This window comes from Abramis brama (genome assembly GCF_963993115.1).
Source record: "Abramis brama genome assembly, chromosome: 9".
NCBI classification, from domain to species: domain Eukaryota; kingdom Metazoa; phylum Chordata; class Actinopteri; order Cypriniformes; family Leuciscidae; genus Abramis; species Abramis brama.
In genome coordinates this window covers 31923478-31939686 of record NC_139971.1, presented here as the reverse complement: position 1 = coordinate 31939686, position 16209 = coordinate 31923478, and the positions used below count along the sequence as shown (strand labels likewise).

General features: G+C 36.2%; 2 protein-coding genes across 2 annotated transcripts; both read left to right on the top strand.

The window, feature by feature from the left end:
• The first annotated feature begins 1603 nt into the window (after positions 1–1603).
• On the top strand, positions 1604–8251 carry selenoo1 (selenoprotein O1). The gene is made up of 9 exons (XM_084125044.1): positions 1604–2283; positions 2788–2991; positions 3729–3906; positions 4059–4189; positions 4521–4798; positions 4897–5065; positions 6275–6460; positions 6669–6825; positions 7245–8251. The coding sequence occupies exons 1-9, from the start codon at positions 1730–1732 to the stop codon at positions 7437–7439; spliced, it is 2052 nt and encodes a 683-aa protein (XP_083981170.1). The 5' UTR covers positions 1604–1729; the 3' UTR covers positions 7440–8251.
• Positions 8252–9510: 1259 nt separating this feature from the next.
• mapk12a (mitogen-activated protein kinase 12a) lies at positions 9511–15178 on the top strand. Its single transcript, XM_084125062.1, has 12 exons — positions 9511–9761; positions 11065–11194; positions 11321–11379; positions 11506–11617; positions 11689–11718; positions 11805–11852; positions 11945–12059; positions 12301–12372; positions 12482–12561; positions 12679–12757; positions 13855–14028; positions 14465–15178. Exons 1-12 carry the CDS (start codon positions 9643–9645, stop codon positions 14536–14538), a joined length of 1092 nt encoding a protein of 363 aa, XP_083981188.1. The 5' UTR covers positions 9511–9642; the 3' UTR covers positions 14539–15178.
• Positions 15179–16209: the final 1031 nt, after the last annotated feature.

Below are 16209 nucleotides of genomic sequence, written 5' to 3'. Positions count from 1 at the left end.
CTGACAAGAGATCAGAGACCATTCCTCCATACAGAATCTCTCCAGATCCTTCAGATTCCCAGATCCATGTTGGTGGTGCTTCTCTTCAGTTCACTCCACTCATCAGGTCAGGGAACTGGGACGGCCATGGCAGAAGCTTTAATTTGTACTCTGTAATACATTTTTGTGTTGATTTTGATGTTTGTTTTGGATCGTTGTCCTGATGGAAGATCCAACCACGGCCCTTTATAAGACTTCTAGCAGAAGCCGTCAGGTTTTGATTTTTTTATGTGTTGATATTTGATAGAATCCACGATGCCATGTATCTGAACAAGATGTCCAGGACCTCCAGCAGAAAAATATGCCCACAACATTAAAGATCCAACGGTATATTAAATTGTACACACATGGGGTACTTTTTATCCTTGTGTGCACCAAACCCATCTAGCATGTTTGCTGCCAAAAAGCTATTTTTAGTTTCATCTGACCACAGAACCCTGTGCCGTCTGAAGTTCCAGTCGTGTCTGACAACTGAATTTGCTGGAGTTTGTTATTGGATGAGCGAGGAGGATTTTTCTTGAAACCCTCCCAAACAACATGTGGTGATGTAGGTTTTTTTTTTTTTTTTTTTTTGGTAGGCTTCTGACCCCAAGACTCAACTAATCTCTGTAATTCTCCATCTGTGATCCTTGGAGAGTCTTTGGCCACTCAAACTTTCCTCCTCACTGTGCATTAAGACAATATAGACACACATCCTCTTCCTGGCAGATTCGTAACATCTTTAGTTGATTATAACTTCTTAATTATTGCCCTGATGGTCAAAATGGGGATTTTCAATTCTTTAGCTATTTTCTTACAGCCACTTTTTTATTTTGTGATGCTCAACAATCTTTTGATGCACATCAGAACTATTTTCTTTGGTTTTACTCATTGTGATGGATGATTAAGGGAATTTGGCCTTTGTGTTTCTTCATATTTAAAATCATATGAAACAAGAAGTCATAGCTAGAAAATTTCATGTTCCTAGTCACCCTATTGTGCTAAAAAAAAAAAAAAGGTAAATATTAATGGGAATATACTTCTAAAAAAAATTCTAGGGGTGCCGATAATTGTGGCCAACGTGTTTTGGAGAAAAACATTTATTTCATAATGTGATAAAATTTTACTCCTTTGTCTAGGGACTCACAACACTGCAAATTGAAGATTTATCCCTGACATTTATGAGCTAGTTATCAGGCCCTTGATAGGCAGCATAAGGTGTGGCAAAACGCCAACTAATTACTGTTTTTGAAGAAGAAAACTCTAGAAGATACTGAAAGATTTTGTACACCCAGACATGTGTTAGTTTGAATTTTATATCAAACGTGTTAACTTAATAATGCATTTCCCTGCTTCCAGCGTTTTCCTAAACAGTTGGATTGCAGCTAAATGTATAGCCTACCAATGACAGCCATTCACTTTATAAAGAAAGTAAAAAAGGACTATTCCATTGTGAAAGCTGTCATATATCAATGACAACCATTCACTTTATAATGAAAGTAAATGGAGCTTTTCCATTAAAAAAATCCAATAAGCGAATAATTAATTTTCGAATAGTAGCTTACGTTCCGATGCGTTTGTTTCTAGGGGGGAAGAAAACAACGACGGACCGGATTTGAGAACAACTCGGTTCTGTTAGGAATTATTTAAGGATTGCTCCACTTTCGCTCTCCTTATATAACAAGCTTTATTAGACTTTAGTACAATGTGAATGGCTTCTGCTGGAGCTCGTCTAACACGGCTTTATATCTCATGTCCCGGTGTTATTTTACTTAGATCACTGTCAAATGCAGTAATGGACGACATGGGCGTAAGCACGAGCCGCTCTTGCATTGAACGACTGCAGTTTGAGAATGTTGCTCTTAAACAACTTCCACTGGACCCGTCCACCGAACCAGGAGTCCGACAGGTCCGGGGGGCGTGCTTCTCTAGGGTACAACCAACCCCTCTAAAGAACCCAAAGTTTGTGTCAGTTTCAGGTCCAGCTCTGGCACTTCTGGGTCTTGATGCTGATGAGGTTCTGAAGGATCCACTGGGCCCAGAGTATCTCAGTGGGTCTAAAGTGTTGCCAGGATCAGAACCTGCTGCCCATTGTTACTGCGGACACCAGTTTGGACAGTTTGCAGGACAGCTTGGTGATGGAGCTGCATGTTATCTGGGAGAAGTGAAAGCCCCATTGGGCCAGAGCCCTGAATTACTGCATGAGAATCCCACAGGACGCTGGGAGATCCAGGTGAAGGGTGCCGGACTGACACCATACTCTAGGTAGACTTGCTACTGTAATATAACTTTGCCAGCATATTATCTAGATATTGCCACATCATGTTATGATATTCTCATTGGCTGTTCACACTTCACACGTGTTTTCCTATTGTATGTTATCATACTAGAGATGGCATGTGAAATAAAAGTAGTATTTTTTTATTTATTATTTAATTTAATTTTCTTAAGCCATATCGTACACCTTACATAGTATAAAAGGAGCATAATAGGAACAAACTTATAAGCCGCCCATTCTACCAAACTTCCACCAAAAGAAACTTTGCTTTCCTTAAGATAAATAAGTCAAGTCATTTAAATAGCACTATATAAACATAGACATATAAACATAAAATACACACACACACACACACACACACACACACATATATATATATATATACATATATATATATAAAGCAGCTCTGCAGAAAACAGTGGTGTCATCATCCAGCTTAATACACTTAAAGTTATGTTAAGGTTTCAATTTTTGTCCTTTGTGCTTTTTAGACAGGCAGATGGGCGTAAGGTTTTGCGCTCCAGCATACGAGAGTTTCTGTGCAGCGAGGCGGTTTTTGGCTTGGGAGTGCCGACCACGAGAGCTGGATCAGTAGTGACGTCTGATTCACGAGTCATGAGGGATATCTTCTACAATGGCAATCCACGCATGGAAAGATGCTCTGTGGTCTTACGCATTGCTCCCAGCTTTATTAGGTAACCGTAGTTGTTTATTTCGTTCCTAAATGCTTTCTTGTGGAAGTGTTATTTTAGTATTATTTATATCCTATTATATTATTTATTAATATTTTAATTTTGCGTTTATGAATTTTAGTTTAGGTTTTAGTAATCTTTTTGTGCTTTTATTTTGTCAATTATTTTTCGCCAGGTCAATTCTACTAATTTTAGTTGAAGTTTAAGTTTTTCATTATCATGTCATAGTTATTTAGATAACACTTTATTATAAAGTGTCCTTGTTACATATGTTACATGTAGTTACTATAGTAATAACAGTAAAGTAATAGAATTGCAAACTATCAAATAAGAGAGAGATTCAAATTGTGCTGAATTTTTCAAATTTATTATGAGACAAGTTTAATTCTGCTATAAAGCAGCTCTACAGAAGACAATAGTGTCATTATTTAGCTCAATTCAGTTAAGTTTTGTTATCATCCGATAGTGCAGTCAAATCGGTAATATTATTGGATATTAAGTGTCCCTAACTAAGCAAGCCAGAGGTGATCGTGGCAAGGAGCCCAAACTGCTTACAGAAATTGAGAAAAAAACCTTGGGAGAAACCAGGCTCAATCAGTTGGCCCGTTCTCCTCTGGCCAAAAACAACACTGTTATGATACTTCAGTTTTTGTGTCTATAATTGAAATGGTTTCGCTCGTAAAGGTCTTTTAGGTCTAGCTTTTCTAGATGTGAAGAAGTTGTCCTGACTCTTGATGTAGGTTTGGATCATTTGAGATCTTCAAACGAGCCGATGAGTTCACGGGCCGGCAAGGTCCCAGCTATGGCCACGATGACATCAGAACCCAATTGCTGGATTATGTCATTGTGAACTTCTACCCAGAGATCCATCAAAATCACTCAGACCGCATTGAGAGGAATACTGCTTTCTTCAGAGAGGTAGACTGAGATCATTGCTGTGGTTGTAGTATTAATCCATTGAAACATATTATAGCATAATATTTTATATAAAGCATTTGCATTTTTATTTTCTATATTTAATATATAAATGTTTAATCTGTGTTTATTTGAATGTGCATCTTTATTACTAGGTGACTTTACGAACAGCAAGGCTGGTGGCTCAGTGGCAGTGTGTGGGGTTCTGTCATGGAGTCCTCAATACTGATAACATGAGCATCCTGGGTCTGACTTTGGACTATGGGCCTTTTGGCTTCATGGATCGGTAAGGTCTCACTTAAACATTATCCCCCGGTTTCACAGGCAAGGCTTAAGCTAGTCCCAGACTAAAATGCATGTTTCAGCATGCTTGTTTAACTGAAAGCAACTTGCTCTGACATATCTAAAAACATGATAGTGCCGTTGTTTTGTCTCAAGATGCACACCAGTAATGTTTTTTTCTAAGGCATGTTTATAAAAGCTACTTAAATGGCCTAATCCTGGCTTAATCTAAGCCATGTCTGTGAAACATGGCCTTAATGTTATTCAGAATGTTCAGCAATTATTTGCATTTATTGTTCATGAACATGAATTTCCTTGTTTTGTTTTCTCTTTAGTTTCGACCCAGATTTCATCTGTAACGCTTCTGATAGTTCAGGCCGGTATACTTACCAGGCCCAACCAGCGATCTGTCGCTGGAATTTAGCCCGGCTGGCTGAAGCCCTGCAGCCTGACCTACCTCCGGACCGGGCCGAACAGGTGTTGGATGAGTACCTGCCGCTCTACAATAGCTTCTATCTGAGCAATATGAGGAAGAAACTGGGTCTGCTGAGGAAGGAGGAACCGGAGGATGAGATGCTCATCACAGAACTTTTGCAGACCATGCATAACACAGGTATGAAGATTGTGTAGCTGTCATACTAGAGTGTCCAAATAAAAAGTGTCAAATAGAAGCGGGATAATTGCTGGACAGTAACCTCTTCCTCCTCCTAGGTGCGGACTTCACCAACACTTTCCGTAGCTTGAGTCAGATTTCCTGCCCATCACAGGAGGCAGGGGAAGATGAAAGTGAAGTGATAAAACAAGCCGCAGAGATGCTCCTGCAGCAGTGTGCTTCTCTAGAGGAGCTGAAAGCAGCGAACAAACCCTCCATGGATCCACGGTAACACCTTACTGTATATTCCCATTCAGATTTTTGAGGTCAGAAAGATTTATAAATGTGTTTTTGAAAGAAGTCTCTTATACTCACCAAAGCTGCATTTATTTGATCGAAAATATTATTGATTTTCAGCATCATTACTCCAGTCTTCGGAGTCCCATGATCCTTCAGAAATCATTCTAATATTCTAATTTGGTGCTCAAGAAACATTTCTTATTATTATTATTATTATCAATTATTATTAAACAGTTGTGTTGCTTAAAGGAGTCATGAATTGAGAAATCAAATATTCCTTGATCTTTTGACATAAGAGGTCCAAAAACAGCTTTTATTGAAAACGACTTGTTTTGGATTTTGTCACATTATTACATAATAGTGTGGTGAAATAATAATAAAAGATGATGGAGTGACGACGACTATATTGAATCTTACAGCAATGTTGCAACTTTGTCAGTAAAAATGTTTTTACCGTGTGTCACTATTGCTTTGTCCGTTACAGATCGTTTGATATTTACTGAGTATTTATACTGTAGCACCGCAGTCAAAAGTGGTTTGAAATCGCCACAAACTACCTTGTAACCAATCGCGTCAACGTGCGGGTGGGCTTTAGCATATCATTAAATGAGTCTCAAGAGAAGGGAGGTTTTCCGGTATGTTTTTCTGTTGATATGAAAAATAGCGGGTGAATTATGTATATGATGTATATTACAATGTTATGATGAACTATATACCTTTTTCCACTGACGTTCTTAAGTTGTTCAAAGCGTTTCTAAGGATGCTGATTTTTAGAAGGCAGCCATGTGAACGGGAACATGGTTTGTGTAACATTAGCAACACATTATTAGATGTTTGATAACATAGTCAAGCCAAAGGCTAATCATATAAATTATTACTGTGATGGATTCAATGTTGTAGAGAGCGATACATAAAATGCATTACCATTCTGATACATCGACTTGTAGACGAGTCTGTATGAGTGAGTGGAGGCGGGTCTCATTTGCATATTTATGGATCGCGTATACTAAATGAAGCAAGGGTGTAGAGTTATATTCAAGCTATTTTATGGCATGAATAAAAAAATCACAGGAAAAAGGATTTTTGTGATCAAAGATGAGTTTTAAGGGATACAATTATTGACTACAGACGGGGACTTTAATAAATGGTTAAATATCTTTATTTACATATTTCTGTTTTTTTTTCTCTTCAATTTAGTGAGCTTGCAATGCTGCTGTCCATGGCTCAGAGTAACCCTGCACTGTTCCAGATGATTTCAGACAGGAAGACGGTCGCTCGGCAGCTTGAAATACTCTCAAGACTGAAGGAGCTGATGGACACCACTGCAGAACAACTGAGGGCCAAGCAGACTGAAGACTGGGCCTGCTGGATCAAGAAATACAGGTACAGAAAGTTCTTTCGATCTGATGCATTCATTTCCCATTGGCATTTATTTCTAATGAAAAGTGTATTATAAAGCATTGTTATTTGAAACCAAAAAGACCTGAATAAGTTGTTTTAATAGTTTAGGTTAGATTCATCTGTGTAAATAAATTATTATTTTTTCCTGCTACAATGTACTTTTGGATATGTTGTCTATTTAATTCCCAAGGCAGCGGCTTGCTCATGAGTGCGAGTCAGGGGTTGATGTGAAAGATCTACAGAAGGAGAGAGTATCTGTGATGAACAACAACAACCCACATGTGGTACTCAGAAACTACATTGCCCAGAATGCAATAGAGGCAGCTGAAAATGGTGACTTCTCAGAGGTGAGGCTTATACTAGCTTTGTAAATCAGAGCACCTAAATTGCAAGAGACATTCAGTACCATTCAAAAGTTTGGGTCAAGAAGATTTATTAATTTATTTATAATTAAATACTTTTATTAGGCAAGGATGCATTAAACTGATCAAAAAAGACTTTTACATTTTTACAACAAAATTATTTCCAATTAAATGGTTAAAAACAGCTTTTCCATCACAGGAACATTTTAAAAATATATTAAAATAGAAAGCCGTTATTTTAAATTGTAAAAATATTTCAGAATATTATTGCTTTAACTGTATTTTTGATCAGATAAATGCAGCCTTGGTGAGAATAAGAGACTTCTTTCAAAAACATTTGTTTGTGATTCATAAATTCCATAAAGTCTTAACATTTTTCATTTGCATCTTCTCAAATCCATTAGGTTCAGAGAGTTCTGAAAGTGTTGGAAAAGCCGTTCTCTGTGCAGGAAGGTCTTGAACAGCCAGGTTTGGAGGCAAGAGGAGGAGCGGCAGCTCCAGAGGAGAGAGATGAGACCGGAGAAGGAGTAGAGGCTCGAGTACTTGTCCCATATGATAGCAAGCCCCCCATTTGGGCCAATGAGATCTGTGTCACCTGATCATCATAAAACCTTTGCGACAACTAACCTGCTCATTTAAGCAGAGTAATCCTGCAGAAGCTGGTTAGGTGTTGGTGAAGGTATTAAGTGAGGTATTAAACTCCTGTCCACCAGTTAAAAACATGCAGTAAGATGGTGTGTAGGGGCAAAAGGAAAATCCAGCACGTTTACTGCTGTATATTTAACTGGTTACAAATGATGACTTAGACCACTAGTCTTACCATGACAGGTCTCAGTCTGAAAGACAGAAGTTGTGCCTCTATATATAAAATGACTATGGATTTGAATGTAGAAGGAGTTGAAATTAAACGCACAAGACATTGAGCAACAATGCTTTAAAGCTTAAACGCACAAATAATTTACTTAAAAGGTATCTACATCATTTTAAATCATGCATGTAGCGCTGATTTAACACACAGTCTATCTGAAGCTAGAATAGTATATTATTCATCAAATACACCTACTTGCAAATAGTATCCTGTATTTTATTTTCACTTAAGTATTTTCAGTTTCCCTACCAAACAACTTCACCTAATCTGAATAGTGTGATTACAAACTGCATATATCATTAGAAGTGGGCATTTTACATTTTCATTTTAAAGTCAACGAAGGAAGTATTTTCATATGCTTTGTATCCATTCCTTTAAACGTTGTTTAAAACATGGCTAAAATAATGTTAACGTTTTTCGGCATAGTTTCAACAACTGTGAAGAACTTTTCAGACATTATTTATATAATTTTTATGAACTTCCCTGATGAATATGCAATATTTCTAAGATTAAATACTAATTTAATAAACATAACAAATAGCACATCTGTGTTGTAATTTTTGTCAACCAGGATTATTTTATCAGTGAGAGTGTGTGGTGAAGCAATTTCCATTGTTTTCATTTAGGGAGGAATGTCAATCCCTGGGGCCCAATGCTTAAACATGTTAACACAGGTTTAGGTGTGCACCTAAAAATACTAAGGCAGATTTCAACAGTGTCAAATACTTAAAGACAAAAAAAAAAATCTCCCTGTAATCTATGGCATATAACAGCATTCTTTGTTCATATTGTAAAATACCAAAACTTATGGGAGCCCCAAAGCCCTCGTTTTAATCATTTTCAAGGCTTTGGAAGAACATGCAGCAGTACTCACATTCACTGAAGGACAAACATTCTTGGATCTCAGTAATGCAACTCATGTATGGAAAGCTGTTTTGACATTCATTCCTTAAAACCAACTAGTATAGATTTTATGGTACTAATACTTATAATTATTAGCAAGTAATCCAACAGTGACAAGTATTTTTCAATTTTATTATTAAATACTAAGAACTTATTCCTTTATCATCTTGATTCTATTATATATTCATTATATAATAGCATTTATTCCTTTTTTGTATTAGTCACTAACATTTGTTACCAGTATAAATAATTACTCGTCACTATTAGGGTAGTGAGTCACTACCCTAATAGTGACAAGTAATTATTTATACTGGTAACAAATGTTATTGCCATTGAATTCTTTGGGAGTCTGTGGTTCAGTTATCAACTATTAATTTCTGAATGTTATTAACTTAACCATGTTTTCCATTTGTGCTCATGTCCTCTTTCAGTTTTATTTTATCTTTTACTTTAAATAGTTAGTGTTCCAGTTGAGAAACCTGAGATTCTCGTTTAGGACTGCACATGCGCATTGGCTCGTCTAGCCTGAAAAATAAGCATTTTTAATGCTATTTGAGCATAAGAAACAATTATGGGACAGTTAATGTCAGATTTTGTTGCTGATTTGAATTTTTCAAGAGATTTTAGGATTCCCCATTCAAATAGATAGGATTTGGTCTTGGCTGCCCGGGGGCGATGCGCTGCCTAGTGAACAGACTTTCCTTGAAAAGGACTTTACACTAGTCACTAACAGCTAGTATCTAAAAAAATAGCTCTTAGTGACATAAAAAAATAAGAAGATACAAATACCCTAGATTACTTATTTTTTTTTAATTACTAGTAGGTAGTAACATAAAAATGAAAATTAGTTCAGTTTACGCAATAACTGTTCAAACGGCTTGCCATAAACAGCCACGCAGGAGAGGGAGCGGTTACGCGCACACGCACAGCCTGAACGCGGACAGGTAGATTGCTATTATCCGTGTTCAGGTAAACCTGGAAATCACAGCTGTGGTACTCGGGACAGCACATTTAAAGGGGTATTCACCAATATGTCAGTCCGATCAAGACCTGGATATTATCGCCAGGAGGTAAATAAAACCGCTTGGGAAGTCCCGGAGAGATACAAAGATCTGAAACAGGTGGGGACGGGGGCATACGGTACAGTATGGTGAGTAATTGCTCTCATTTTCTGTAGCCCACTTCCGGGAAAGAATCGTGATTTATATGTTAAAAACACAATGCATTGTCACTGTAGCAGAACAAAATGTGTCTGGGATCTATTCAGAAATGATGTGAACGTCCGTATAGGCGAGCACAAGGGATTTTTTTTAATACTTTTTTATGATAAAGATGCCTCTAAAATGTTTTGATGCGATCCAAATTGTTGCATATTTGCGAGTCATATGTTTTATTCATGCGTGTTTACTGGGATATATAAGATAAACACAGAAAATGAGAGTTTCAAAATTAAGTGCCTGCAAAACCACGTTGTAATAATTGTAAGATGGCAGCTGTTGACTAATGCTGTGGCCAGGTGATGATGGTTTATTACGTTTTCATGCTTCCTTTAAAAAGTCCCAGAGGATTATCTCCCAGTAACCAGTGTTCGCGTCTTGAGGGACGTCCCACAACTTAATCTGCCATTAATTTAGTAAATAGCAACATTCGCACTTTGAAATTATATTATATTAATATTATACAAAATATATAATAATATAATATCACTACCCCTAAAATCACTCGTCTTCAGACCAGACCTTCATATTGATTAAAATAGATCACTTAAGAAAAACAGAAATATACACTGTACAAAATTTGCTGCCTTATAGTTCACTTAAAAATGAAAATTTTACTCACCCTCAAGTTGTTTCAAACCTGCTGTATGCATTTCTTTTTTTCTGCTGAACACAAAAAAGATAAGAAAGTCGGTAACTAATCAGTTGATGTACCCCATTGACTTCCATAGTATTTTTTTCCTACTATGGAAGTCAATGGGGTACATCAACTGTTTGGTTACCGACTTTCTTCAACATATCTTCTTTTGTGTTCAGCAGAAGAAAGAAATTCATACAGGTTTGAAACAACTTGAGGGTGGGTAAATTATGACAGATTTTTTATTTTTAAGTGAACTATTCCTTACATTTTTAAGTACAATCAACTTGGACGTTTTAGTGATTTCAACTTGAATGACATTTAATTGACTTTTAAAAAAAGCTGAATCTTGTAACTTATAAAAAAGGTTGAAAATTGCTTAACTCTTTTTGATGAGTTAAAGCAATGTAAAAACATTTGTTGTCAACTTATTGATCATATTTTTTTAATTTTTTTTACATAGCTACAGTATGTGTTCAAATGTTCAATTCTTTGTGCATAGGCGTTTCTCTTGCGAAAGCAAGCTTCTTTTGTGGTAATTTCTGTTTTCTAATTACATTTCTAATGTAATTGTTTACAACTGGTGATTCACTCCTCAGCTATGCATTAGACCGGAGGACAGGGGCAAAGGTTGCCATCAAGAAACTCCATCGTCCCTTCCAATCTGACCTGTTTGCCAAAAGAGCTTATCGGGAGCTCAGGCTGCTCAAACACATGAAGCATGATAATGTAGGACACCAAAGATTAATACTGCATGCTCTGGGCACTCACATCTGCCCTGTTGTAAATAAACAGATTTACAGTCTCATGTTGTGCTGTATTTGGCAACCACTTTCTCTTTTTAAATTGGTACAGGTTATTGGACTTGTGGATGTTTTCACTGCAGACCTTTCTCTAGACAGATTCCATGACTTGTGAGTATTTTACTATCTTAAACTGTCATGCTTTGACCATTTGGTCACAATTGTGATTGTGACAGCTTGTTTTTTTGGATGTATGGAGGCATGATCATTTTCTGATTCTCCTCGTCTTTTGCACAGTTACTTGGTCATGCCTTTTATGGCTACTGATCTTGGAAAGTTGATGAAAATGCAGAGACTGTCAGAGGACAAGGTCCAGTACCTGGTCTACCAGATTTTGAGAGGACTCAAAGTGAGTATTGTAATAATGCAGGCTAACACACCCTCGCAAACATATTTTCATGAATCGCTTTGTGTTTACAGTATATCCATGCTGCTGGAATCATTCATAGGGTGAGCACAGCTGTGTCAGTCTTAAACACATATGTAAACATGTATTTCTCACTACGAAACCACTAACCTCATCTGATGCCTTGCAGGATCTCAAACCAGGCAATCTGGCAGTAAATGAGGAGTGTGAGCTTAAGGTATCTCACCACGTGCATGTATTAATCCTGTATGCCTTTTGTAGAGATTAAGATTTATTTGAAGCCTTATTGTTCCGTGTCTTACATTATAGATCCTGGATTTCGGTCTAGCACGGCAAACAGACAGTGAAATGACGGGCTATGTTGTGACACGCTGGTACAGAGCGCCTGAGGTCATTCTTAGCTGGATGCATTACACACAGACTGGTTAGTCTCACATTTCATGCACTGATCTCTATATGTTGTTCTTAAATATCATAAATAATAATAATATTGTATTTTTTAATATAATTTATTATAGATTAGTGGTTATAGGTTATATACCAGTGGTTATATATCAGTGCTGCTCTCATAAAAGCATTAGAAAGTGCTTAATTAATTATTTATTTAAACTAATGATAATTCAGAGATACTGTATGTGTTGTGTTTGTTTGAATTTTCCCCTCAGTGGACATCTGGTCCGTCGGATGCATCATGGCAGAGATGCTGCTAGGGAAACCACTGTTCAAAGGAAATGACCGTATCCTTCCTTGTAGGACAACTGTCAAAAAAACTGTGGTTTTGATGTGGTGATTATGTCCCTAAGTCTCATCCCCAGTGTATTTGAATCCTTGACCATTTTCCGTCAGACTTGGATCAGCTGATGGAGATCATGAAGATTACAGGGACGCCAACAAAAGAGTTCACAGCCAAACTACAGTCTGAAGATGTGTGTTTCATTCATATTTTCCTACTAAGATTAGTTTGCAGAGCTCTCTCCAGATATATAATGAATACTTTCGAGATGTGAAAATCCAAAGTCACATGGTATATTCTTTTTTTCTAGGCTAGAAACTACATAACAAAGTTGCCAAAACTTAAAAAGAAAGATCTTTGGGCATTGTTACCAAACGTTAACCCACAAGGTAAGAGTGTTTTGCTCAGTCAATGCAAAAAAAAAGGGGATTAGTGTTTGTTTTGAATGTTTTTAAATATTGTTATCATTTATTAAATAGTATTCATATCATAATTTTGTGAAAGTATTTTGCTAATTGCTTTATTCTTTTTTTATTATGCAATTATCTTTATTTAATATGCATGCAATTTTATACTTTTAATATTTGTACATTTATAAATCCAGATATACACCAGGATCACTTTTAAATAAACTTGTGTAGGAAAGCTTAAAAGTTAATGTCATGTTAAGTTTAAAAGAAAGAAACTCATTCATATAAAATACATTTATGCATTTGGCAGATGCTTTTATTCAAAGCAGCTTTGGTAACCCTTTATTTTACAGTGTTCTTGTTACACGTTACATGTAGTTACTGTAGTACTATGCATAATTACATGCAACTAACCCTAAACCAACCTCTATTCCTAACCCTAAGTATAATTAAACTGTAACACAGACACCTTAAAATAAAGTGTAACCACAACTTTTATTGCAGTCAGTTCATGCATTTAATTACAGTTGATAACTGGAATTCAATTACTTTTCCTTTGAAAAAGTAAAGTAAGGGATTATTCTTATTTTTTCTGTAATTGAATTACAGTTACTTCTGATGTAATTGCATTAAATACTGTATAGACAATTCTATATAAAACAATAGTGTAATGTTTAAATGTAATGTCTCATTTTAAATGTTAATGTTACTTGTTTTTAATGTAACCTTCTCACTTTGGTAATTTCAAGAATAATTTATGCAATTTTGTATTATTTATTTATTTGAAAGAATTAAAAGAGCAGTTTTATGTTTATCCTTGTATTGTTCAACTGGTTGAGATTGATACAGTATTTAGAAAGTTTTTTTTAAACCAAGTAATTAGTACAGTAATGTAATTACACTGTTGAAGATGTAATTAGTAGCTACTAATCAATTACTTTTTTTTCCCAACTCTGGTTAGCACCATGCTCTACACTATTTGATTCAAGTACATCTTTCATGCATACATTTGATGAACACAATTTCGAATGTCACATAATTGTTTGTCATATTGACTCTGTTGCTCTCCCTTTCAGCGATTAATGTGTTAGACAGCATGCTGCTCTTGGACCCTGAGAGCAGAATAACAGCGGCAGAGGGACTGGCTCTTCCTTTCTTCTCGGAGTTTCGTGAACCAGAGGAGGAGACTGAGGCCCCACCGTATGACCATTCACTAGATGAGGCTGATCAGTCAGTGGAGCAATGGAAACGTAGGTTTGAGCTGAAAAGCTTGATACACTGTAAAAAGTGAACAGTTGGATCAACTTAAGAAAATTACTTAAATTGGTAACACCTAAAGAAATTAAGTTTTCTCAACTTAAATTATCACATTTTATCGTGAAAAACGTGATAATTTAAGTTGAGAAAACTTAATTTCTTTAGGTGTTACCAATTGAAGTAATTTTTTTAAGTTGATCCAACTGTTCACTTTTTACAGTGTATGAGTGACTTTAAATTCACAGTAATTGGTGTAATGGATAAGACAACTAGTTTTAACGTTTGTTTAAAGATGCATAAGGCATTAATTAGCAAGTATTTCTTATAGGTGTGATAGTTTATTCCAAAGAGCTAAAGAAATAACCAATTTCCCTCCGTTCTCTCTTCCTCTGTCCACTTCCATTCTTTCTATTCCTTCTTTGACCCCAGGACTCACCTTCACTGAAATTCTGAGCTTCCGTCCGGCACCAGTGGTGGCAGAATCTAAGGAGACAGCTCTTTGAGATTGCTTGTTTTTACATCGTCAAGGCTTTACATTTGTACCATTTGTCACATACAGACTTTGAACGGGTTTTTTTACACAGTCAGTCAGTACATTTGATTATTTTTCAGCCTTTTAGCCTGTTGTGTGCTAGTGTTTGACACAGATGAACTAGGCACAACTGAACCATCAGCAGACCTGCACCATCCTGCAATTTAATTGGGAGATTTTAGCATAAATTTTTGCAAGTTTGTGATTTTATTTTATTTTATTTTATTTTATTTTATTTTATTTTATTTTCAAAGCACGTCACTATCCAGCATTAATGCTGACATAATTATTACACTGAAATGCTGCAATGCAAATGTCTGTATGGTTTACATTTAGGCCTGAAATATTTTTCTGGGTTTTGCCAAACCCCAAAGCCATATATTTCAGTATCTGAAAGAGTATTAACTTATCTTCTAAAACAGTTTGTCAACCTGACCACGGTCACGAATGCAAGAGTCCAGACAAATCACGCAATTATGCAAAGGAATCTGACAATGTACTGTAAAATAAGTATTTTTAAATTGATCACATTTTATTTTGTTGTATATTTTTCAATCGATTTGTCAAGAAAATTAGAATGATTGATTAAAAAAAATACAATTGGTAACTTTTCTGCTTTTGATGTTTCTAATTCTTATCCTCAGTTGTTTATTGACGCTTGAACTTGTTGGAAAGGAAATGGAAGTCAACGGAATTCTGGACCATTTGGCATGAAATCCAGCAGAGGGCAACATTTACACTTCTTTTGCACTTTCTCCAATAACATTTCACAGTAATAGTTTCTAGAAAGCTGCGTTATTACACTAGAAACTCCATTTAGACTTGAGGTCCCTGGGCATCATCATCCTTTATTTTTATGTAATTAATTTAGGTATGAGAATTGCTGCTACATGTCAATACAGCGCGGTAGTCTCTAAAGAGATATACTCGTTCATTTCTTAAGTTGACCTTTGCACTTCTAGTTTAAATACACAATTCCCTGTCCCATCCAATTCCCTTTCTCTGTTCCTGCAGCCTGTCTGTGATACCTTTGGCCTCTGTTTAGAATCCTTGTGTGGTTCATGTGGTCAGAGAATGTTCTGCCCGAAAGAAAACTAGAGGAGAGGGAAAATACATTTGTCATGCTACTTCTTGGCAGCCAGATGTAATGAGACAGAATGAAAGAGGAAGAGAGGAAGATAGCAAGCAAAGCCAGCAGATTTTCTCCTTTCGCTGGTTTATTTAAAGAACTTCTCTGATTTCTTGACACAAACATCTTTCTTTGTTTGTTAGAATAAGCAGCTGCGCAGCGCATATCACAAAGGTGTTTGTAAAAATCATTGAATATTTTAAAGCTGTTTCATATTAAGTGGATTGTTCCATCTAGCAACTGATTTTGTGCTTCGGGTAAAACTGAGGAGGAACAAAAGGTTTTAATTTTAATTGTAATACAGCGCACCCCAAAAGTATTTGTAGGCCTACACTTCAGTCAGTCTTCTGGTTTATCATGTTCATAGTTTATATGATGAGCTACATCTGTGAACTTGAGAGGAACTGATTTCATCTACTAAAATAATGTATATGATAATAATACAGAGGTTTTATATCTATGCAGGGACTTTAATTCAGACATTTTAAGTGTCCAAATAGCCTACTTACCGAG